This window comes from Schistocerca nitens, chromosome 11 (assembly GCF_023898315.1).
Source record: "Schistocerca nitens isolate TAMUIC-IGC-003100 chromosome 11, iqSchNite1.1, whole genome shotgun sequence".
Lineage (NCBI taxonomy): Eukaryota > Metazoa > Arthropoda > Insecta > Orthoptera > Acrididae > Schistocerca > Schistocerca nitens.
The window spans coordinates 159,894,868-159,921,626 of record NC_064624.1 but is presented as its reverse complement, the minus strand read 5'-3'; the positions used below and the strand labels follow the sequence as shown (position 1 = coordinate 159,921,626).

Sequence of the window (26,759 nt, the reverse complement as noted above, 5' to 3'; positions counted from 1 at the left end):
ATACACAGTACTCCTCGAGCATCTGACATGTTGTGCACTTTCCAAAATGTTCATGCCAAGCTTCCATGCTATCACAGATTGCCCTCAGTGAAACTTAGTTCGCTGCCTGCCCTGTTTTACGAATCCGCTCAGCCCACGACATCTGACATCTGTAATGAGGGTGGCTGCCAAACTCCGTGTCTGGACGTGGTTTCCCTTTGGTTTCGCCACATATTGAGGACACTATACACAGTACACTCGTCGAGCATTTGACATGTTGTGCACTTTCCAAAATGTTCATGCCAAGCTTCCATGCTATCACAGATTGCCCTCAGTGAAACTTAGTTCGCTGCCTGCCCTGTTTTACGAATCCGCTCAGCCCACGACATCTGACATCTGTAATGAGGGTGGCTGCCAATCTCCGTGTCTGGACGTGGTTTCCCTTTGGTTTCGCCACATATTGAGGACACTATACACAGTACACTCGTCGAGCATTTGACATGTTGTGCACTTTCCAAAATGTTCATGCCAAGCTTCCATGCTATCACAGATTGCCCTCAGTGAAACTTAGTTCGCTGCCTGCCCTGTTTTACGAATCCGCTCAGCCCACGACATCTGACATCTGTAATGAGGGTGGCTGCCAATCTCCGTGTCTGGACGTGGTTTCCCTTTGGTTTCGCCACATATTGAGGACACTATACACAGCACTCCTCGAGCATCTGACATGTTGTGCACTTTCCAAAATGTTCATGCCAAGCTTCCATGCTATCACAGATTGCCCTCAGTGAAACTTAGTTCGCTGCCTGCCCTGTTTTACGAATCCGCTCAGCCCACCACATCTGATATCTGTAATGAGGGTGGCTGCCAAACTCCGTGTCTGGATGTGGTTTCCCTTTGGTTTCGCCACATATTGAGGACACTATACACAGTACTCCTCGAGCATCTGACATGTTGTGCACTTTCCAAAATGTTCATGCCAAGCTTCCATGCTATCACAGATTGCCCTCAGTGAAACTTAGTTCGCTGCCTGCCCTGTTTTACGAATCCGCTCAGCCCACGACATCTGACATCTGTAATGAGGGTGGCTGCCAAACTCCGTGTCTGGACGTGGTTTCCCTTTGGTTTCGCCACATATTGAGGACACTATACACAGTACACTCGTCGAGCATTTGACATGTTGTGCACTTTCCAAAATGTTCATGCCAAGCTTCCATGCTATCACAGATTGCCCTCAGTGAAACTTAGTTCGCTGCCTGCCCTGTTTTACGAATCCGCTCAGCCCACGACATCTGACATCTGTAATGAGGGTGGCTGCCAATCTCCGTGTCTGGACGTGGTTTCCCTTTGGTTTCGCCACATATTGAGGACACTATACACAGTACACTCGTCGAGCATTTGACATGTTGTGCACTTTCCAAAATGTTCATGCCAAGCTTCCATGCTATCACAGATTGCCCTCAGTGAAACTTAGTTCGCTGCCTGCCCTGTTTTACGAATCCGCTCAGCCCACGACATCTGACATCTGTAATGAGGGTGGCTGCCAATCTCCGTGTCTGGACGTGGTTTCCCTTTGGTTTCGCCACATATTGAGGACACTATACACAGTACTCCTCGAGCATCTGACATGTTGTGCACTTTCCAAAATGTTCATGCCAAGCTTCCATGCTATCACAGATTGCCCTCAGTGAAACTTAGTTCGCTGCCTGCCCTGTTTTACGAATCCGCTCAGCCCACCACATCTGATATCTGTAATGAGGGTGGCTGCCAAACTCCGTGTCTGGATGTGGTTTCCCTTTGGTTTCGCCACATATTGAGGACACTATACACAGTACTCCTCGAGCATCTGACATGTTGTGCACTTTCCAAAAGGTTCATGCCAAGCTTCCATGCTATCACAGATGCCCTCAGTGAAACTCAGTTCGCTGCCTGCCCTGTTTTACGAATCCGCTCAGCCCACGACATCTGACATCTGTAATGAGGGTGGCTGCCAAACTCCGTGCCCTGGACGTGGTTTCCCTTTGGTTTCGCCACATATTGAGGACACTATACACAGTACTCCTCGAGCATCTGACATGTTGTGCACTTTCCAAAATGTTCATGCCAAGCTTCCATGCTATCACAGATTGCCCTCAGTGAAACTTAGTTCGCTGCCTGCCCTGTTTTACGAATCCGCTCAGCCCACGACATCTGACATCTGTAATGAGGGTGGCTGCCAAACTCCGTGCCCTGGACGTGGTTTCCCTTTGGTTTCGCCACATATTGAGGACACTATACACAGTACTCCTCGAGCATCTGACATGTTGTGCACTTTCCAAAATGTTCATGCCAAGCTTCCATGCTATCACAGATTGCCCTCAGTGAAACTTAGTTCGCTGCCTGCCCTGTTTTACGAATCCGCTCAGCCCACGACATCTGACATCTGTAATGAGGGTGGCTGCCAATTTCCGTGTCTGGACGTGGTTTCCCTTTGGTTTCGCCACATATTGAGGACACTATACACAGTACTCCTCGAGCATCTGACATGTTGTGCACTTTCCAAAATGTTCATGCCAAGCTTCCATGCTATCACAGATTGCCCTCAGTGAAACTTAGTTCGCTGCCTGCCCTGTTTTACGAATCCGCTCAGCCCACCACATCTGATATCTGTAATGAGGGTGGCTGCCAAACTCCGTGTCTGGATGTGGTTTCCCTTTGGTTTCGCCACATATTGAGGACACTATACACAGTACTCCTCGAGCATCTGACATGTTGTGCACTTTCCAAAAGGTTCATGCCAAGCTTCCATGCTATCACAGATGCCCTCAGTGAAACTCAGTTCGCTGCCTGCCCTGTTTTACGAATCCGCTCAGCCCACGACATCTGACATCTGTAATGAGGGTGGCTGCCAAACTCCGTGCCCTGGACGTGGTTTCCCTTTGGTTTCGCCACATATTGAGGACACTATACACAGTACTCCTCGAGCATCTGACATGTTGTGCACTTTCCAAAATGTTCATGCCAAGCTTCCATGCTATCACAGATTGCCCTCAGTGAAACTCAGTTCGCTGCCTGCCCTGTTTTACGAATCCGCTCAGCCCACGACATCTGACATCTGTAATGAGGGTGGCTGCCAAACTCCGTGCCCTGGACGTGGTTTCCCTTTGGTTTCGCCACATATTGAGGACACTATACACAGTACTCCTCGAGCATCTGACATGTTGTGCACTTTCCAAAATGTTCATGCCAAGCTTAAATGCTATCACAGATTGCCCTCAGTGAAACTCAGTTCGCTGCCTGCCCTGTTTTACGAATCCGCTCAGCCCACGACATCTGACATCTGTAATGAGGGTGGCTGCCAAACTCCGTGCCCTGGACGTGGTTTCCCTTTGGTTTCGCCACATATTGAGGACACTATACACAGTACTCCTCGAGCATCTGACATGTTGTGCACTTTCCAAAATGTTCATGCCAAGCTTCCATGCTATCACAGATTGCCCTCAGTGAAACTCAGTTCGCTGCCTGCCCTGTTTTACGAATCCGCTCAGCCCACGACATCTGACATCTGTAATGAGGGTGGCTGCCAAACTCCGTGCCCTGGACGTGGTTTCCCTTTGGTTTCGCCACATATTGAGGACACTATACACAGTACTCCTCGAGCATCTGACATGTTGTGCACTTTCCAAAATGTTCATGCCAAGCTTCCATGCTATCACAGATTGCCCTCAGTGAAACTCAGTTCGCTGCCTGCCCTGTTTTACGAATCCGCTCAGCCCACGACATCTGACATCTGTAATGAGGGTGGCTGCCAAACTCCGTGCCCTGGACGTGGTTTCCCTTTGGTTTCGCCACATATTGAGGACACTATACACAGTACTCCTCGAGCATCTGACATGTTGTGCACTTTCCAAAATGTTCATGCCAAGCTTCCATGCTATCACAGATTGCCCTCAGTGAAACTCAGTTCGCTGCCTGCCCTGTTTTACGAATCCGCTCAGCCCACGACATCTGACATCTGTAATGAGGGTGGCTGCCAAACTCCGTGCCCTGGACGTGGTTTCCCTTTGGTTTCGCCACATATTGAGGACACTATACACAGTACTCCTCGAGCATCTGACATGTTGTGCACTTTCCAAAATGTTCATGCCAAGCTTCCATGCTATCACAGATTGCCCTCAGTGAAACTCAGATAGATTGCACGTCTTCCCCATTTTACACGCAGACAGCATGCTCACTGATACTACATGCACCATGTGTGTGTCGGACTAGCAGTCATCCCTCGCCAGATGACACTGCTATCGCCTGTGTGGATCGGTATCAATAGTAGGTAGGTGGTCATGATCTTCTGGCTGATCGGCGTATGTAATACATAGTGGCTAAAGACGAATTTTGCTTCATATATTGTTCCACAATCCCAGAGAAACGCAAAATGCTATCAATTGCTGGTTTATGCCCTCAGTTGCTTACTGCCGCCAACAGATGTCTGTACTGGTAAAAACGATCGGAGATAGATCAGCGGACTGCACTTGGTGTACAACACAAAAGAGTATTAACAAATTATTTTCCAAATCCATGCCACTTGTCAAACGCCACAACATTTTAAAAAATCACCAAAATACACCAGCATTGTAAAAAAGGGCATTACCGTATTTACTCGAATCTAAGCCGCACTCGAATCTAAGCCGCACCTGAAAAATGAGACTCGAAATAAAGGAAAAAAAAATTTCCAGAATCTAAGCCGCACCTGAAATTTGAGACTCGAAATTCAAGGGGAGAGAAAAGTTTTAGGCCGCATCTCCAAATCGAAACAAAGTTGGTCCATTGTAATGTGAGACACAATTTAGGTCGAATGAATGACGATACAGCTACAGTAGTTTGGTTCGAGTCGTAAGCTTAGCAGTTAAGCTTTACCAGGTAGCCATTGCTATGCGTCAGGTGCTCCGTCCGTATTTATACGGGTGCCCTTCCTTTTTCACGTGCTTCATCTGGTTTGAATTGATTTCTTATTTTTCTTTGATCTGATAGGCGCCGTTTTCTTTGTTAGGTGTTTACGTCACTCTAAGCTGAAAATGCATTATTGTACTGTGTCATGCATTGTTTGTCGCATTCTGATAGTGCGTGTTTACGGCCTGTCGCCGCTCGCGGCATGGCTTGCTTTTGGGCGCGCTGCCGCCGCTTACAATTTAAAAAAAAAAGAAGAGAGGAATCGTCTCATTAGCGAAACAATGGCAAGAAACTGCTATTTGTTGTTACTTACACTGCTGCTTTCTTTGATAATGATCAACAAGAACCAAATAATAGACTACGTATGATAGAAGATGTTCTGAACGAGAGTTTAGCGAAAATTTTTCTCCGTTTGAAAATCTTTGCAGGCGCCTCTTTAGTACATTACATTCTGCACAGAAATTAGTCATCTTAGATTAAAAAATCTAGTCAATTGCCGTGCTTCACTTCTGACTGTATCACTATTAGGCATAAGAATAATACAAATACAAACATGACATGATATGTATATTCTTCCGCGTTTGCTGTTGTCTCACTCTAGTTTCGTAGTTTATTAGGCAAACAGGATTTAAATGAGATAGCAGCAAACACGAAACAATACATGGCAAAATGTTTACATTCGTATTATTCTTATGGTGAAGAGAATACTGCATGTGATTCACAATTCATAAAAGTTCCTATTAGCAACCATCTCTTCTCACAGGTAGGAAAAAAATCAGAATATAGAGTTGGACATATTGACAAACATTCCAAACAGTCTTGCCAGTCGGATTTTCGTAGTGCATTGAAATGCTGCTACATTCAAAGATGAACAATACGGAATTTGTATTTACTTCGTTGGATAATGTATGAAAATGCAGTGGTCGAAACTCGAGGCGGAGAAAAAAGCTCGTCTTTACCTTTTTTTTTAAATTTATTTACTGATGCAGAGGTTTTGGTGCCAGTATTTATCTTTGTGCCTACAAAGCATGCCTGTGTAGCGCTACATATATTTGACGGCAGAAGTTAATTGTGGCGGCACCCACCAACATTTTTCAGAGCTTCCGCTTGCTTTGCACTCGATTCTAAGCCGCAGGCGGTTTTTTGGATTACAAAAACCGGAAAAAAAGTGCGGCTTAGATTCGAGTAAATACAGTAATTACGTCATATATCACAATGTTTACTGCAACTATCACGATGTTGTGTTTCACACATGTCTGTCAAATTCGCATACAAACAACACGATTGCGAGTAGATATGCTGAGGGAGTTCCGGCATGCATTGCATTGTTGCCAGATTACCCTCTCTCCATCCTGTCTCCCCAAAATGACGTCATGCACTGTAGGCAGGTTTCCCAAGCTTCTCACATCGCCAATGACGTAGGGCGATTGCCCTATGTACAAACTGGCGAAAAATAAAAAAAATTTGGCAGGAAAATCAAAATTTGACAAAAATTAATAAATCCAAAATAGGGCATTGTTGTTTTGGTATGGAATTCAAAAATTCAAGATGGCAATCCTAGATGGCGACCTTTCCCTACTGATCTGGGGTGTATGACATCAGAAACGAAGATTGTGACTGAAGATGGCTGACCTAGGATAATGGAGCAGCTTCATGATGTCAGAATCCAAGGTGATGATTCTAGATGGCTGACTTGGAATACAACATAGTCTGCACTGTTGGCAGATTTTCCGAGTTTTCGCATGATGTCACTCACCTAAGACAAATGATGTCCGTTTCCCTGTTACACTAAAGACGTTGTTCTCCTGCCAGTTTGAGCCTGTGGTTTTAGGACAAATGACATTGACCTGCAGGGTCACCTTCCTTCCACCTGGACTAAGAGTTTTGTTTCACAAGAGAGAAAAGGTACTTCTTCCCCCTTCCCACCCCCCCCCCCCACCCCCCACTCCTCAATTGCAAGTCCAAGTTTGTCTGCTATTCACAACTGGGACAAAAGGTGTTTCCACAATGGCTTGAAGCCCATCTGGAAGTCAAAGGATGCCAGCTGAGCCTGTTAGCTACATGTAGATGTTTTCAACCAGCAGATAGTAGCCAGTCTGAAGCTGAATGCTGACCTACTTTCAGTTCATTTGAAGCAAATTCAATTGAAATTACATTAACACAGCATTGTAAAAAAAGGGCATTGTTTACATCATATATCACAATGTTTGCTTCAACTCGCATGATGCTATGTTCCACAGACGTCCATCAAATTCGTGTCCAAACAACATCATAATCATTAGGGGATTCAGGCACACTTTGCATTGTTGCCAGATTCCCCTTTCCCTATCCTGTTATCATTTTATCATGTACTATATGTAGGTCCCCACACTCTTCTTCCCACGCCCAGAGATAAAGGCTAATTGGCCTATCTACAAAGTGGTGGAAGATTCAAAATATGGGGAAAAATTAAAAATTTTGCAGGAAATTCAAAATTTGTCAGAAAATTCAAAAATCCAAAATAGGCCATTGTCATGTTGGTGTGAAATTCAAGATGACGATCCTAGATTTTTTATTTTAAATTCAAACAAGGTTCAGAATCGGAGTCTCCTTTAAAAATCCAGCTAACCCAACTGTCCAAATATGCGACCATAAGTTTGGATTTGTCTACTTGTATTATAACAGGAATGTTTATGACTTTAAAAGGGTGAGCCTCTTCTCTGCAGTCACAAAATTTCTCGAGCCCCAGACTGGTTGGGAAATTGAGTTTATGTCACCACCTGAGCGAAGTGCCTCAGTTGCTGAGTTGTGGGCAGCCAATATGCTGTACATTATCAGCCAATCATTGTCAACATAACAAGAGCACCACTCGCTGCAGTGACGCCATTGCTGCCACCAGTTGCCTCACTGCAGTAGAGAGAACTGCGTATCTAGCCTCCAAAGCTCCACCCTTTTTTTATTTTTTGTTATTTCATCCCTCTCATTCCATATGAGCTGTCAGTGGTAGAATATTCTGCTCCTCAGCCAAGACCATTCTGCATAATGTAACAAAAATGGGGCAGGGGGTAATATGAGGACTGGTTTCGTTTTAAATTACGAAGGTTAATGATGGACAGCTAAAAGGATGGAAAATATATACAATTTAAAAAACACAAATACGCAAATACAATGTGGCGATTGTCTTCTATGAAAAAACAGTGGAGCACTACACCTTCACTTAACAACTGGAGGACCTGCACTTTGTGAGAAGTACTGTGGAAGGGGGTAATATGTTCTGTAGAGGTTGAGGAGTGTGGGGAAGTTATGGAGATGATAGTTAGGAGGTGCAGTGGATAGTGGGAATAGAGGTAGTGGGAAAGACACAGGGTGAAGAGAAGTAGGAGGAGTATACGGCGTGTGGGAAAGGTAGTGGTAAAAGAATAAATGGGTAGGGGTGGATAGAGAGGGAAAAGGAGGGAGGAGCCCTGATATGGAGTGGGATAGGTGGGGAAGGATTAAAGCTGGTAGGAGAGATAAATTTCAGGGCAGATCTTACCTTCTGGGGAAGGAGAAGTTGCATTGAGATGGGGTATAGAGGAAATGTGGAGGTGTTTGATGTGGGTGACCAAGAGGTAGGAACATGATAAGATAGTGGGGGATCCATGTGGGGGAAGGTAAATAGATAGGGAAAGTGAGATGGAATACATTGCATGGCATTAGAGGATGTGGAGGGACTTTGCTAGGTTGGAGAGCCATGCAACATTTGCAAACTGTTAATTCTTTCAACAGTAATAATAATGTCGTGTGACGAGGGCCTCCCTTCGGGTAGACCGTTCGCCTGGTGCAAGTCTTTCGATTTGACGCCACTTCGGCGACTTGCGCGTCGATGGGGATGAAATGATGATGATTAGGCCAACACAACACCCGGTCCCTGAGTGGGGAAAATCTCCGACCCAGCCGGGAATCGAACCCGCCCCTTGGGATTGACATTCTCTCACGCTGACCACTCAGCTACCGGGGGCGGATCTTTCAACAGTAATTGTCGTAACTCATAATGCATTTATCCTGCTGTGGGAAAAGACGGTCAACATCTTCATGGAAAAATGTCTGTAATTGCCCACAGGACCTGGCATGCACCTCTTCGTCCGAAGTAAATAGACGTCCATGACTGTCTTTCCTCAGGGTTCCAAACAATGGAAATCACATGGGGAGAAAGCGGGACTGTTTGGAAGATAAGCAAGGGCTTTCTAGCGAAACGTATGCAAAGTAGTCGAACAACACTGACGACATTGTCCTGAAACAGGATGAAGCTGTCTGCCAACATTACTGCGAGTTCGCACTTGGTGGCACGATTCAGTCCATACACAGGGGTAAGTGGACGTTTCGCTAAAATTGATGCACGCCATCAGGTAGTCGAAACGGTATCATCGTATTGCAGGGTCCACACACATGTTTCCAAAGCTGTTTCGACTACACTGCAGACGTTTTGCTGGTAAGCCATCACACATCCTCCATATAGACCCTATACCTGGCCATGCGGTTTCCATAATTTTGGAGCCATATAGGAAGACATTCTCTCGGATATTGTCATGGTTCCGTAGGCGACTGCAAACACTTTTCCCTGAAGACGCAGTCCGTCCTGTATCACAATGTACACTACTGGCCATTAAAAATGCTACACCAAGAAGAAATGCAGATGATAAACGGGTATTCATTGGACAAATATATTACACTAGAACTGACATGTGATTACATTTTCACGCAATTTGGGTGCACAGATCCTGAGAAATCAGTACCCAGAACAGCCAGCTCTGGCCGTAATTACGGCCTTGATACGCCTGGGCATTGACTCAAACAAAAAATGGTTCAAATGGCTCTGAGCACTATGGGACTCAACTGCTGAGGTCATTAGTCCCCTAGAACTTAGAACTAGTTAAACCTAACTAACCTAAGGACATCACAAACATCCATGCCCGAGGCAGGATTCGAACCTGCGACCGTAGCGGTTCCAGACTGCAGCGCCTTTAACCGCACGGCCACTTCGGCCGGCTGACTCAAACAGAGCTTGGATGGCGTGTACAGGTACAGATGCCCATTCAGCTTCAACACGATACCACAGTTCATCAAGAGTAGTACTGGCGTATTGTGACAAGCCAGTTGATCGGCCACCATTGACCAGACATTTTCAATTGGTGAAAGATCTGGAGAATGTGCTGGTCAGGGCAGCAGTCGAATATTTTCTGTATCCAGAAAGGCCCGTACAGGACATGCAACATGCAGTCGTGCATTATCCTGCTGAAATGTAGGGTTTCGCAGCGATCGAATGAGGGTAGAGCCGCGGGTCGTAACACATCTGAAATGTAACGTCCACTATTCAAAGTGCCGTCAATGCGAACAAGAGGTGACCGAGACGTGTAACCAGTGGCACCCCATACCATCACGCCTGGTGATACGCCAGTATGGCGGTGATGAATACACGCTTCCAATGTGCGTTCACTGCGATGTCGCCAAACACGGATGCGATCATCATGATGCTGTAAACAGAACCTGGATTCATCCGAAAAAATGACGTTTTGCCATTCGTGCACCCAGGTTCGTCGTCGAGTACACCATCGCAGGCGCTTCTGTCTGTGATGCAGCGTCATGGGTAACCACAGCCACGGTCTCCGAGCTGATAGCCCATGCTACTGCAAACGTCGTCGAACTGTTCGTGCAGATGGTTGTTGTCTTGTAAACGTCCCCATCTGTTGACTGAGGGATCGAGACGTGGCTGCACGATCCGTTACAGCCATGCGGATAAGATGCCTGTCATCTCGACTGCTAGTGATACGAGGCCGTTGGGATCCAGCACGGCGTTCCGTATTACCCTCCTGAACCCACCGATTGCATATTCTGCTAAGAGTCATTGGATCTCGACCAACGCGAGCACCAATGTCGCGATACGATAAACAGCAATCGCGATAGGTTACAATCCGACCTTTATCAAAGTCGGAAACGTGATGGTACGCATTTCTCCTCCTTACACGAGGCATCCCAACAACGTTTCACCAGGCAACGCCAGTCAGCTGCTGTTTGTGTATGAGAAATCGGTTGGAAACATTCCTCATGCCAGCACGTTGTACATGTCACCACCGGCGCCAGTCTTGTGTGAATGCTCTGAAACGCTAATCATTTGCATATCACAGCATCTTCTTCCTGTCGGTTAAATTTCGCGTCTGTAGCACGTCATCTTCTTGGTGTAGCAATTTCAATGGCCAATAGTGTAATAACAACTATGGCGATTCCTTTTGAAATGATAAACGTTCAACTTACTTTTTCTCCATCTGTCCCGTTTTCATTTCACAGACCCTTGTGGATCAGTGCGAGATTTCTCTTGAAAGCTGCCTCAATACTTGCAGCAGAACTGCATTATATGTATGAAAGAAATTTTTTTTTTTCTCGTTGCAGGGCGACAGCGGTAGTGCACTTGTTATCAAAACGAAAGACGGTTTCAAGCAGATCGGCGTGGTCAGCTTTGGGTCCGAGGACTGCGACACAGCTAAACCCTCCGCTTACGCCAGAGTAACCTCCTTCCTCGAGTGGATCACCAGGACTGCCCAAATGAGGAAATGAAAAGCTGGCGCCGTCCGTGATGCGGTTCACGAGTAACGTCATCTCGTTCAACGCTGGCCTATTTAAACACGAGCTGCATGGAGTATTCAGTTTGACAGTTTCGTCTGTGCAAAGAAATATAGATAAGACGGCAAAATGGACAACAGTTTCTTTGACAGAATTTTTATTTTTATGGTACCTCTCTGTTTGCCATATTCAGTAGCTCAAGACAAGCAACCTACCGCAATTTGAACTTGTTTATTGCTTAAGGGGCTCCCGAACGCCCTATACTTGCAATGTTAAAATAACGCTTATAAATTACATCTTTCCTCACAAAGTATTTGAGGTAGGAAGTTGAACTTTTTACAGATTATTTATTGGAATATGGGCTACAACTTAACACAGGGATTTTACAAAATTTTAGTTCAGTTATTAAAGATGATTTTTTTTCAATTGTAATGAAAATTCACAACATTTTTTTGCAATTTTTTATTTATATATTCAAAAATATACAGTTTTTTTGGAAAAAGGCTGTGTTAAATTATGCAGAAGGTACTGTGTAACATTTACTGAAAGTTTGAAACAAATATGTTTGGAAGATCCTTAGAAAACATGTAATTAGTATGAGAAAATAAAAGTTTTGGGAATCGAGCGACAGAGATTGGATTAACTTTTTAGTGCATTCCAGGTCCATAGGATGGATTATCTTCATCCTCTGCAAACTCCTCCTCCAGCTTCCTCTTGTTCCTCCTCCTGTTTACTCTTGCTTGTATTTCTAGACTCTTTACAGCCCCAAAGCAAGCATCGCTCGTACCATGTTAGAACCTATCTTCATTCCCATATTTCTAAATACCTTTGGCTTTCCAATATTTCTCCTTTTCTTAAAAGCCTTCAGAGGATTTCTAATAACTTTACTTTTACTCATTATTATACTTCAACAAAACAGAGACTCAAGAAACACAATTAATTACGAATATTTTCGAGATAACGACAGAGTAAATAAACATGAAACAATCGACAATCACACCAGCGATATATATTGAACCATCACAGGTTAGCCACAACACATACTTTATCTCACATCACTAAAATGTACCTGATGAACACGGACGTTAATAATAACACCATTTGACAGCAGTTTAACAGCGCCACAGTGGGTCACGCCCATGTAGAACACATTTCAAAAAAAAATTTAAAAATAGTTGTAGTCTTCGGAATTGAATAAATTATATATCTATTAAAAGGTAATAGTCTGCAGATTCAGAAAACGCAAAAAAGTAAAAATTGAACTTTTCATGATTTTGAGCCTTTCCAGAGCCCCTTAAATAATTTTGTTTCTGTTTTACCACAGATATGATGATGCTGTTTCAACAGTGCCTCATTTATGGATTATAAAATAAATAAAATAAATTTTTCAATCATTATAATTGCCAAAACAATATGGTCTCAGACTTTGACGTGAACTTTGTAGTCAATAGCGTGGCAGTCCACTCTCAGTCAAGGTAAGACTCAGAGGTGCAACAGCTGTGGTGCTCGCTGTTACTCTATAGCTCGACGGAGTGTTTCACGGGCCTGAGCGAAGCTGGAGGCGTGTATCCAGTGCACTCAGGTTTACGATATTATGTCACAGCTCCTCGTAATTTTGTTTCCAATTATTGCTGTTTTATCCACTTAATTCCAGATGAGTGGGGACATGGAAGGTGTCTGTGGATGGTAGGAGGTCATTACAGCCTCATGAGTTCAGACTAAATGAACTTGAAGTAACCAATATCAGGCCCGCCCAGCTAGCGCATGGTCTAACGGACTGATTCCCAAGCAGGAAGGCATGTCGTTCTTTGGTACGAATCCACCCAGCAGAGTAGCGTCGAGGCCCGGTGTGCCTGCCAGCCTGTGGGTGCTTTTTAAGGCAGTTTTCCATCTTCCTCGGCGAATGCGGGCTGGTTCCCCTTATTCCGTCTCAGTTACAGTGTGTCGGTGATTGCTGAACAAACACTGTTTCCACATACACGTACACCATAACTATTCTACCATGCACACATTTGGGATTACACTCATCTGGTGATGCTGAGGGGATTAGATTAGGAAATGAGACACTTAAAGTAGTAAACGAGTTCTGCTATTTGGGGAGTAAAATAACTGATGATGGTCGAAGTAGAGAGGATATAAAATGTAGACTGGCAATGGCAAGGAAATCGTTTCTGAAGAAGAGAAATTTGTTAACATCGAGTATAGATTTAAGTGTCAGGAAGTCGTTTCTGAAAGTATTTGTATGGAGTGTAGCCATGTATGGAAGTGAAACATGGACGATAACCAGTTTGGACAAGAATAGAAGCTTTCGAAATGTGGTGCTACAGAAGAATGCTGAAGATTAGGTGGTTAGATCACGTAACTAATGAGGAGGTATTGAATAGGATTGGGGAGAAGAGAAGTTTGTGGCACAACTTGACTAGAAAAAGGGATCGGTTGGTAGGACATGTTTTGAGGCATCAAGGGATCACCAATTTATCATTGGAGGGCAGCGTGGAGGGTAAAAATCGTAGAGGGAGACCAAGAGATCAATACACTAAGCAGATTCAGAAGGATGTAGGTTGCAGTAGGTACTGGGAGATGAAGAAGCTTGCACAGCATAGAGTAGCATGGAGAGCTGCATCAAACCAGTCTCAGGACTGAAGACCACAACAACAACAACTCAGCTGGTATGAGACATTCCCGGGGGAGTCCACTGGGAGCCAAGCTGCACAGTAACCCTGGGTTCAGTGTGGGGCAGCGGTGGGGTGGGTGGACTGCTGTGGCCTGTTGTGGGGTTGTGAACCACTGAGGGCTACGGTTGGACTAAGCCTCTCCATCGTCTCTAGGTCCCAGTTTAATACACACGTAGATACATACAACCAAAATCACAAAAGAAACACTTTCCTGACGTTCTGCAACAACTACATATATGATCAAAAACCAGTTTGCCGCTTCCTTGACCATCTTTAGTTGACAAATGAATGTTGCAACACAAATTAAATGACATGTTACACAAGAATTACATGTATCACAAACAGCTCTGTCAGTGGCACAGAGTAGTAGTAGTAGTAGTAGTAGTAGTAGTAGAGTAACAAGAAGAGCTTGAACCCAACGAAAGAAACCACTCCCTTAGAATGTCATTGATGATGTCATCAACAACATCACGGGATTTCCCCAGTGTCCCATCCCGACAGCCCACTCTGACAAAGATCAATAGCTCTGTGTACAAAATGCCGGGAAATTCAAATTTTGGTGGGACATCCAAAATCTGTGTGTGAAATTCAAAAAATAGCCCAATTGCGCTACTGTGTTTTCCATAGTAGGGGGTGTGTTTCCTATGAGGGCTTTTGTCCTAAGTAAAAACTGAAAGGAAATTCAAAATGGTACATCGTCATGCTAGTAGACCTAAGAAGCAAGCTAAAAATTTCCACTCACTACATCACAAACTTTAAAAGGGTGAAATTACTCCATTGGGCACCAAATACAGCATTTATTCTGTCTGACAGAAGCTGTTTCTACGTTGTATAATAGCAGCTGTTTAGGAAATTCATATCCAGTTGCAGTTAGAACATTATGGCGCACCTATAAGACGATCGTCAATGATGGTAAACGTATGTGAGGAAACAGCAACGCCTTATGAAAGTAGTACACTTTTCCCTTCTTACCCATGACATTTCATCACAAAAAACAACCACCAATGTCAGACACCACATCATGCTTCACGCTGTATTTAACACTAACTTTATGTTCCAACTCGGACTTGACAACATAACTGGAGAGCAGTTACGATATGTCCACCATAGATTGAGTCTCCATATTACAAAGCATAAGGTGCACAGGTAGAGCACATTCTAAGGCTTGAAGTTACTTCACAGGGGCACACATTCGTCCTCCCATTGCTCCATATGCAGCTGGAATAGCAAAAGGGGTCTACTAGCAGTTATATAAGATATTCTCCACAATGTGTTGTAAGCAACCTTGCTGAGTATATACAGTCGTTTTTCTAAAGATTGAAGTTTAGTAGAAGTGGCATCAAATTCTTTTAACACCACATTCAACACATACCTCTCATTTATGACGAATTGTGTGTTTGTACAGGAAAATGACCTATAATACACTCCTGGAAATGGAAAAAAGAACACATTGACACCGGTGTGTCAGACCCACCATACTTGCTCCGGACACTGCGAGAGGGCTGTACAAGCAATGATCACACGCACGGCACAGCGGACACACCAGGAACCGCGGTGTTGGCCGTCGAATGGCGCTAGCTGCGCAGCATTTGTGCACCGCCGCCGTCAGTGTCAGCCAGTTTGCCGTGGCATACGGAGCTCCATCGCAGTCTTTAACACTGGTAGCATGCCGCGACAGCGTGGACGTGAACCGTATGTGCAGTTGACGGACTTTGAGCGAGGGCGTATAGTGGGCATGCGGGAGGCCGGGTGGACGTACCGCCGAATTGCTCGACACGTGGGGCGTGAGGTCTCCACAGTACATCGATGTTGTCGCCAGTGGTCGGCGGAAGGTGCACGTGCCCGTCGACCTGGGACCGGACCGCAGCGACGCACGGATGCACGCCAAGACCGTAGGATCCTACGCAGTGCCGTAGGGGACCGCACCGCCACTTCCCAGCAAATTAGGGACACTGTTGCTCCTGGGGTATCGGCGAGGACCATTCGCAACCGTCTCCATGAAGCTGGGCTACGGTCCCGCACACCGTTAGGCCGTCTTCCGCTTACGCCCCAACATCGTGCAGCCCGCCTCCAGTGGTGTCGCGACAGGCGTGAATGGAGAGACGAATGGAGACGTGTCGTCTTCAGCGATGAGAGTCGCTTCTGCCTTGGTACCAATGATGGTCGTATGCGTGTTTGGCGCCGTGCAGGTGAGCGCCACAATCAGGACTGCATACGACCGAGGCACACAGGGCCAACACCCGGCATCATGGTGTGGGGAGCGATCTCCTACACTGGCCGTACACCACTGGTGATCGTCGAGGGGACACTGAATAGCGCACGGTACATCCAAACCGTCATCGAACCCATCGTTCTACCATTCCTAGACCGGCAAGGGAACTTGCTGTTCCAACAGGACAATGCACGTCCGCATGTATCCCGTGCCACCCAACGTGCTCTAGAAGGTGTAAGTCAACTACCCTGGCCAGCAAGATCTCCGGATCTGTCCCCCGTTGAGCATGTTTGGGACTGGATGAAGCGTCGTCTCACGCGGTCTGCACGTCCAGCACGAACGCTGGTCCAACTGAGGCGCCAGGTGGAAATGGCATGGCAAGCCGTTCCACAGGACTACATCCAGCATCTCTACGATCGTCTTCATGGGAGAATAGCAGCCTGCATTGCTGCGAAAGGTGGATATACACTGTACTAGTGCCGACATTTTGCATGCTCTGTTGCCTGTGTCTATGTGCCTGTGGTTCTGTCAGTGTGATCATGTGATGTATCTGACCCCAGGAATGTGTCAATAAAGTTTCCCCTTCCTGGGACAATGAATTCACGGTGTTCTTATTTCAATTTCCAGGAGTGTAGTTCACACAGATGTGAGTGTCGGTGTGGCTCAGTTGGTACAGTACCATACTACATCTGTAGTAGTAGATTCAATCGATTCCAACAGTAAGCGCAACGACGAATTCAGATTTCAATAGGTTCCCAACTAACCATTAGCTTAGGTTAGGTTAGTGTTGTTTTAACGTCCCGTCGACAACGAGGTCATTAGAGACGGAGCGCAAGCTCGGGTTAGGGAATGATGGGGAAGGAAATCGGCCGTGCCCTTTCAAAGGAACCATCCCGGCATTTGCCTGAAACGATTTAGGGAAATCACGGAAAACCTAAATCAGGATGGCCGGAGACGGGATTGAACCGTCGTCCTCCCGAATGCGAGTCCAGTGTGCTAACCACTGCGCCACCTCGCTCGGTCCCAACTAACCATAAGATGCTCAGCCATCTATACTCACAGAGACCAACACACTCTTTTGATGGGTGGCACTAAAACTTTTTAGCTAAGACTAATTTTTGCTGTAGACACGGTCTGGTCTGATGTAAATTTGACATCAATGTAGACAAAATGTTAAGAGCCGACCGTCTTCCTATAAGCAGAATTTGATCCAATGTCTCGGCTGGCACTGCATTCTTAAGTGATGCCTCACATAAATTATAAGTGTTTTATGGTTGACATAGGACATCTAAGATATCCAGCAAATTTCTATCCACTACTCACCAGTAGCATCCAGGCTTACTACCCATCACGAGTGAAGTCTCTGCTATGAATTTGTAGCATGTGATTCACATCTGATATACCAACACAATAAACCACAGAGGAGAGTAACGCTATTTCTGTGATGTCATCCTGCAGGTACTAACCTGCATGGTTCTAAGATTAGAATCCTTCACGTCTTCAATGGCGTCAGAATCCAAGATGGCGACCAGGGGATATGAACTCAGTCCAAAGTAGTTGTCCCAATTCCCATGGCGCTGTGGTCGTCTACCCCACCATTCATCCTCAGCACAGGGCTACTAGCTGTCAGGTGAACCCACCACTTGTGCTCCATAGTGAAAGGCCGATCATCATCATGGTGTAGTGTCATCAGAGATCTATCACCTCCAGATGTAAGAAACTGACTTACACAGTTGATTGTAGCTACTAAACAATTCCTTTCTCTCTCATTGTTTATTTATTGTTCAACAGATCCCTGATGCAGACGTCGCAGTGTCTGATGCATCTGAGGAGCAAAAGCAGCAGGAGATACAAGTAAGCATGCGGCTCCCAACACAGAGTGAAAATCAAGTACATTTGAGCGATAAAAGAAGCAGAAGTCTAGTCACCATGGAGACAAGCCCCCTTATTGCAGCTCTTAGCACACTTGAGTGAAAATCGAGTCAGTATGCACAACTATATCCATTACTTACACCACTGACAAGGGGAAATTCAGATTCGATTCATACTGCGCATAATAAAAGCTCATGGCCAGAGGTGTAATGTGGCAAAGCACCAAGATCCACTTCTCAGCCGTTGTCGAGAAAATCGACAGTTAAAACAAACCGTTGCGGTGAAATACTCTCTACGATTAATAACCTTCTACAGCGTCGTGGTGCAGCGGTAAGCGCTTGTTTTTTTTTAATTAATTATATATATATATATATATATATATATATATATATATATATATATATATATATATCTCCCGGCAATCAGTTGCAACAATTATGCATATAATAAGTTGTTGAAAGTCGTTTGTCGTGGAAAAACTGGCGACTTCGAACATCATTATGTTTTCCGCAAACAAAGTTGTATTTCACAAATGTTATTAATTTAATTGTCTTCATAATGTTAACCACGTATAGTTAACGGAAGACGTAGAAACGGTATTCCGAAACGAATACGTATAGCGTAAGTCAAACGTTCGAATTAGAATAGAGACCCCACGAACACAAATTTGCTGCGGCAGGTATGAAATATAAACTCCGTTACTCGCTCGTTACACTTGAAGGACAGATGTTGAATGCGCCGAAACGTGCCGCCGCATAACAGCGTAGTTGCCTGCTAACTTCGAAAGAAGGTAGATGCGGTCCCTAGCGCAACGGAAAAATGGAGGCGGTGCAATTGGAGAGCGATCCGCCTTCATCAACATGCATAAGCAAAATCCGAAGGTCGCCGAATCGAATCTCGCGCCGTGCAATTTTTTGTAATTCATATATATATGAATTACAAAAGACTAATAATAAAAAAAAAATTGCACGGCGCGAGATTCGATCCGGCGACCTTCGGATTAGGAGCCCGAGCGCTTACCGCTGCGCCACGACGCTGTAGAAAAATATTAATCGTAGAGAGTATTTCACCGCAACGGTTTCTTTTAACTTTTCTCGACAACGGCTGAGAAGTGCATCTTGGTGTTTTGCCACATTACACCTCTGGCCATGAGCTTCTATTATGCGCAGTATGAATCGAATCTGAATTTCACAATTGGCGGCTTCCCCTTGTGAGTCAGCACACGGACTGACTCCATGATGCGGTGCCTGGCATATTGGAGTTGGAGACAGAATTGTTTCTAGACTTTAATTTAGCAACATATTCAACATATACGCCAATTGTCGAGCCCCAGCATTGCACAGTGCAACTGATACATCAGAGCAGAAATAAATTCACCACGTAGAACTGTTTCCAGACTTCGACTTTCCCCTATCACCGTCGTCTTAACCACTCGTGAACCTGTTACCACAGTTTAATGCAGATATGAAAGTGGTATTATTCACTAAAACGTAAAGTTGAATGTGAATGACAGTAAAAGTGTAGTTGTAAGGATCTCCTCAGATCATGAGTTAAACATAATGGTAATTTTTGAAAATCCACGACTTAGTGCTTTCAGACTATGAATGGTACCAATTATGTCGAATTCAACACAAATAAATGCCACATTCAGCGCTCAAACAGCTGCAGTGTTACTAGAGTTTCATACAATATGTGTGGTGGACTATCCAAGAACAGAGAAAATTGACAACAACAAGAAAACCACACAGTGCATTCACTTTCAGATGGCTATGTTCAGAAACTTGATGGGTGCTAGTTCAGCCATCCAGAGTGTAACGTCTGAGTGTGATGTGTGCATACGTGTATGGATTTTCTGGAAATTTCTGGCACTTGCTTAGAGACCTTACACATCAGAACACTTCAGGGGAAGCCTTTACTACGAATTTCGATGAGTTCTGTTGCAAGGATATTGATGCTCGCATTGGAAGAGCTGCGGCAACTTTTGGCAAACTCTCTATACATCTTTGGAAAAACAACAAACTCTCTTTGACCACCAGAATTCTTGTATATCAAACTTGCGTCCTCAGCATCCTTTTGTATGCATCGGAAACATGGACTACCTATGCCAAACAAGAACGTCGCCTTAATGCTTTCCACATGCGGTGCCTGAAATCCATCCTCGGAGTAACGTGGAAGGGCCGAGTGACCAACGAAGCAGTGCTATCTAAAACTAACTGCAACAGTATTTCAGCTATCTTGAAGCAGAGACGACTCCGCTGGCTGGGACACGGCCACCGTATGGATCCTGATAGATTACCACGTGAGGTGCTTGGAGAGATCTCTGTAGCCAAAAGACCTGTAGGATGTCCTGTATTGAGGTTCAAGGACTCCTGTAAACGAGATATGGAGAGCTTTGGAATCGACGCAAACAGATGGGAGGCACGGGCTAGCATGAGACCAGAGTGGCGTGATGATATATCATCTGGAATGTCGAAGCGTGATGGCTTGTTAGACAGATTAAGGCAGAAAAAGCTTCGCAATGCTACCACTGCTCCTGCCTCAGCAGCCAGATACACTTGTGACAATTGTGGCAAGAGATGCCGTGCTGCCATTGGCTTGACAATTCATATGAAAAAATGCGACCCATAGGCACACAGACGCTGCAAGAATCATCTACCAAGATGTCGTGGCGAGTATACAGGGTGTTACAAAAAGGTACGGCCAAACTTTCAGGAAACATTCCTCACACACAAATAAAGAAAGAAATGTTATGTGGACATGTGTCCGGAAACGCTTAATTTCCATGTTAGAGCTCATTTTAGTTTCGTCAGTATGTACTGTACTTCCTCGATTCACCGCCAGTTGGCCCAATTGAAGGAAGGTAATGTTGACTTCGGTGCTTGTGTTGACATGCGACTCATTGCTCTACAGTACTAGCATCAAGCACATCAGTACGTAGCATCAACAGGTTAGTGTTCATCACGAACGTGGTTTTGCAGTCAGTGCAATTTACAAATGCGGAGCTGGCAGATGCCCATTTGATGTATGGATTAGCACGGGGCAATAGCCGTGGCGCGGTACGTTTGTATCGAGACAGATTTCCAGAACGAAGGAAGACGTTCGAAGCAATTGATCGGCGTCTTAGGGAGCACGGAACATTCCAGCCTATGACTCGCGACTGGGGAAGACCTAGAACGACGAGAACACCTGCAATGGACGAGGCAATTCTTCGTGCAGTTGACGATAACCCTAATGTCAGCGTCAGAGAAGCTGCTGCTGTACAAGGTAACGTTGACCACGTCACTGTATGGAGAGTGCTACGGGAGAACCAGTTGTTTCCGTACCACGTACAGCGTGTGCAGGCACTATCAGCAGCTGATTGGCCTACACGGGTACACTTCTGCGAATGGTTCATCCGACAATGTGTCAATCCTCATTTCAGTGCAAATGTTCTCTTTACGGATGAGGCTTCATTCCAACGTGATCAAATTGTAAATTTTCACAATCAACATGTGTGGGCTGACGAGAATCCGCACGCAATTGTGCAATCACGTCATCAACACAGATTTTCTGTGAACGTTTGGCAGGCATTGTTGGTGATGTCTCGATTGGGCCCCACGTTCTTCCATCTACGCTCAATGGAGCACGTTATCATGATTTCATACGGGATACTCCACCTGTGCTGTTAGAACATGTGCCTTTACAAGTACGACACAACATGTGGTTCATGCACGATGGAGCTCCTGCACATTTCAGTCGAAGTGTTCGTACGCTTCTCAACAACAGATTCGGTGACCGATGGATTGGTAGGGGCGGGCCAATTCCGTGGCCTCCACGCTCTCCTGACCTCAACCCTCTTTACTTTCATTTATGGGGGCATTTGAAAGCTCTTGTCTACGCAATCCCGGTACCAAATTTAGAGACTCTTCGTGCTCGTATTGTGGATACAATTGTGATACAATACACCATTCTCCAGGGCTGCATCAGCGCATCAGGGTTTACATGCGAGAGAGGGTGGATGCACGTATCCTCGCTAACGGAGGACATTTTGAACATTTCCTGTAACAAGGTTACTGTGTTTACTGTGTTTCCATTCCATGATTCATGTGATTTGAAGGGAAGTAATAAAATGAGCTCTAACATGGAAAGTAAGCGTTTCCGGACACATGTCCACATAACATACACTCCTGGAAATTGAAATAAGAACACCGTGAATTCATTGTCCCAGGAAGGGGAAACTTTATTGACACATTCCTGGGGTCAGATACATCACATGATCACACTGACAGAACCACAGGCACATAGACACAGGCAACAGAGCATGCACAATGTCGGCACTAGTACAGTGTATATCCACCTTTCGCAGCAATGCAGGCTGCTATTCTCCCATGGAGACGATCGTAGAGATGCTGGATGTAGTCCTGTGGAACGGCTTGCCATGCCATTTCCACCTGGCGCCTCAGTTGGACCAGCGTTCGTGCCGGACGTGCAGACCGCGTGAGACGACGCTTCATCCAGTCCCAAACATGCTCAATGGGGGACAGATCCGGAGCTCTTGCTGGTCAGGGTAGTTGACTTACACCTTCTAGAGCACGTTGGGTGGCACGGGATACATGCGGACGTGCATTGTCCTGTTGGAACAGCAAGTTCCCTTGCCGGTCTAGGAATGGTAGAACGATGGGTTCGATGACGGTTTGGATGTACCGTGCACTATTCAGTGTCCCCTCGACGATCACCAGTGGTGTACTGCCAGTGTAGGAGATCGCTCCCCACACCATGATGCCGGGTGTTGGCCCTGTGTGCCTCGGTCGTATGCAGTCCTGATTGTGGCGCTCACCTGCACGGCGCCAAACACGCATACGACCATCATTGGCACCAAGGCAGAAGCGAGTCTCATCGCTGAAGACGACACGTCTCCATTCGTCCCTCCATTCACGCCTGTCGCGACACCACTGGAGGCGGGCTGCACGATGTTGGGGCGTGAGCGGAAGACGGCCTAACGGTGTGCGGGACCGTAGCCCAGCTTCATGGAGACGGTTGCGAATGGTCCTCGCCGATACCCCAGGAGCAACAGTGTCCCTAATTTGCTGGGAAGTGGCGGTGCGGTCCCCTACGGCACTGCGTAGGATCCTACGGTCTTGGCGTGCATCCGTGCGTCGCTGCGGTCCGGTCCCAGGTCGACGGGCACGTGCACCTTCCGCCGACCACTGGCGACAACATCGATGTACTGTGGAGACCTCACGCCCCACGTGTTGAGCAATTCGGCGGTACGTCCACCCGGCCTCCCGCATGCCCACTATACGCCCTCGCTCAAAGTCCGTCAACTGCACATACGGTTCACGTCCGCGCTGTCGCGGCATGCTACCAGTGTTAAAGACTGCGATGGAGCTCCGTATGCCACGGCAAACTGGCTGACACTGACGGCGGCGGTGCACAAATGCTGCGCAGCTAGCGCCATTCGACGGCCAACACCGCGGGTCCTGGTGTGTCCGCAGTGCCGTGCGTGCGATCATTGCTTGTACAGCCCTCTCGCAGTGTCCGGAGCAAGTATGGTGGGTCTGACACACCGGTGTCAATGTGTTATTTTTTCCATTTCCAGGAGTGTATTTTCTTTCTTTGTGTGTGAGGAATGTTTCCTGAAAGTTTGACCGTACCTTTTTGTGACACCCTGTATATGTGCTTCGATACGCAGAATTTACGATGCATCTACATCATCACTACTAGACGTTGCTAGAGAATTATATGCACATATATATTTATTTCCGTACGCTTGAAACGGAACTTGTTGTCCCGTTCCATATTATTCTCAATAAATTCCGCTAACGGAAAATAATAGCGAGAGTGTTTTTACTCAGCAGAAGTAAATCATTGGCTAAGAAGCTGAAGAGAATGGACCAAGCGGTGTTTATTTATTTATTCCGTAATCTTTATTTCGTGTGTGCCACGTTTTCTTGCATCCTTTCCCTTACGCAACATGGACTATATGAATGAGATATTACGTGAAGTAGTAGAAAACTTTGGTCAGAGGTTGTAGCATTGCATGAGTAGAGTGGTTCTGTGGTACGATAGTACCAACCTCTTAACGCGAACAAGTTTGGCAAAGACAGGGCGCAAGTCAGGTTAGAGAGGTCGCGAAGGCACGAGTATTGGCTCCGTCAGGTTGGCGAACCTTCCCCTCCACCGCCTTTTGAACGAACAACGATCAGGCGAGGTGTCCGCAGGTCCACTTGTTCCTGGGTAGCAGCGCTGGACAGACGTGGAGACGCAGCTCTCGATTCTGTTAATGTTAACAAAGGTATCAGAATGTCTCCAATTAGAGTCTACACAGAGTACGCGAAAGAACTTGCCCCCCTTCTAACAGCCGTGTACCGCAAGTCTCTAGAGGAACGGAAGGTTCCAAATGATTGGAAAAGTGCACAGGCAGTCCCAGTCGTCAAGAACGGTCGTCGAGCAGATGCGCAAAACTATAGACCGATATCTATTTACAGACGCGCGAAATTTGGCAGGGACTTCAATGCGAGATGCCTTTAATAGGTTCCACAACGAAACACTGTCTCGAAATTTGGTAGAAAATCCGAAGAAATTCTGGTCGTATGTAAAGTACACAAGCGGCAAGACGCAGTCAATACCTTCGCTGCGCAGTGCCGATGGTACTGTTACCGACGACTGTGCCGCTAAAGCGGAGTTATTGATCCCATATACTGTATTCAAACATTATGAATCACCTCGAAGGGATGATCTATTGATACGTAATCAGCATGGTTTCAGAAAATATCGTTCTTGTGCAACGCAGCTAGCTCTTTATTCGCACGAAGTAATGGCCGCTATCGACAGGGGATCTCAAGTTGATTCCGTATTTCTAGATTTCCGGAAAGCTTTTGACACCGTTCCTCACAAGCGACTTCTGATCAAGCTGCGGGCCTATGGGGTATCGTCTCAGTTGTGCGACTGGATTCGTGATTTCCTGTCAGGAAGGTCGCAGTTCATAGTAATAGACGGCAAATCATCGAGTAAAACTGAAGTGAAATCAGGTGTTCCCCAGGGAAGCGTCCTGGGACCTCTGCTGTTCCTGATCTATATAAATGACCTGGGTGACAATCTGAGCAGTTCTCTTAGGTTGTTCGCAGATGATGCTGTAATTTACCGTCTAATAAGGACATCCGAAGACCAGTATCAGTTGCAAATCGATTTAGAAAAGATTGCTGTATGGTGTGGCAGGTGGCAGTTGACGCTAAATAACGAAAACTGTGAGGTGATCCACACGAGTTCCAAAAGAAATCCTTTGGAATTCGATTACTCGATAAATAGTACAATTCTCAAGGATGTCAATTCAACTAAGTACCTGGGTGTTAAAATTACGAACAACTTCAGCTGGAAAGACCACATAGATAATATTGTAGGGAAGGCGAGCCAAAAGTTGCGTTTCACTGGCAGGACACTTAGAAGATGCAACAAGTCCACTAAAGAGGCAGCTTACACTACACTCGTTCGTTTTTTGTTAAAATATTGCTGCGCGGTGTGGGATCCTTACCAGGTAAGATTGACGGAGGACATTGAAAGTGTGCAAAAGAGGGCCGCTCGTTTTGTATTATCACGTAATAGGGGAGAGAGTGTGGCAGATATGATACGCGATTTGGGATGGAAGTCATTAAAGCAAAGATGTTTTTCGTCGCGGCGAGATCTATTTACGAAATTTCAGTCACCAACTTTCTCTTCCGAATGCGAAAATATTTTGTTGAGCCCAACCTACATAAGTAGGAATGATCATCAAAATAAAATAAGAGAAATCAGAGCTCGAACAGAAAGATTTAGGTGTTCGTTTTTCCCGCGCGCTGTTCGGGAGTGGAATGGTAGAGAGATAGTATGATTGTGGTTCGATGAACCCTCTGCCAAGCACTTAAATGTGAATTGCAGAGTAGTCATGTAGATGTAGATGTAGATGTAGATGTCTCTGACATCGATCTGTTGTAGAATTTTAGAACATGTTTTTGCTCGCGTATCATATCATTCCTGGAAACCCAGAATCTTCTCCGTAGGAATCAACATGGATTCCGGAAACAGCGATCGTGTGAGACCCAACTCGCTTTATTTGTTCATGAGACCCAGAAAATATTAGATACAGGCTCCCAGGTAGATGCCATTTTCCTCGACTTCCGGAAGGCGTTCGATACAGTTCCGCACTGTCGCCTGGTAAACAAAGTAAGAGCCTACGGAATATCAGACCAGCTGTGTGGCTGGATTGAAGAGTTTTTAGCAGACAGAACACAGCATGTTGTTATCAATGGAGAGACGTCTACAGACGTTAAGGTAACCTCTGGCGTGCCACAGGGGAGTATTATGGGACCATTGCTTTTCACACTATATGTAAATGACCTAGTAGATAGTGTCGGAAGTTGGAGGCTTTTCGCAGATGATGCTGTAGTATACAGAAAAGTTGCAGCATTAGAAAACTCCAGCGAAATGCAGGAAGATCTGCAGCGGATAGGGACTTGGTGCAGGGAGTGGCAACTGACCCTTAACATAGACAAATGTAATGTATTGCGAAT

The 26,759-nt window shown here is 45.7% G+C and overlaps 1 protein-coding gene across 1 annotated transcript in view; it reads left to right on the top strand.

The window, feature by feature from the left end:
* The window catches only part of LOC126212738 (ankyrin-3-like), a 160,289-nt gene that overhangs the window by 44,040 nt on the left and 89,490 nt on the right, over positions 1-26,759 (top strand). The window contains exons 3-4 of the mRNA XM_049940148.1: positions 11,305-11,418; positions 18,154-18,216. Coding sequence (XP_049796105.1) covers positions 11,305-11,418; positions 18,154-18,216 — 177 coding nt within the window. The remainder of the gene's footprint in view (positions 1-11,304; positions 11,419-18,153; positions 18,217-26,759) is intronic.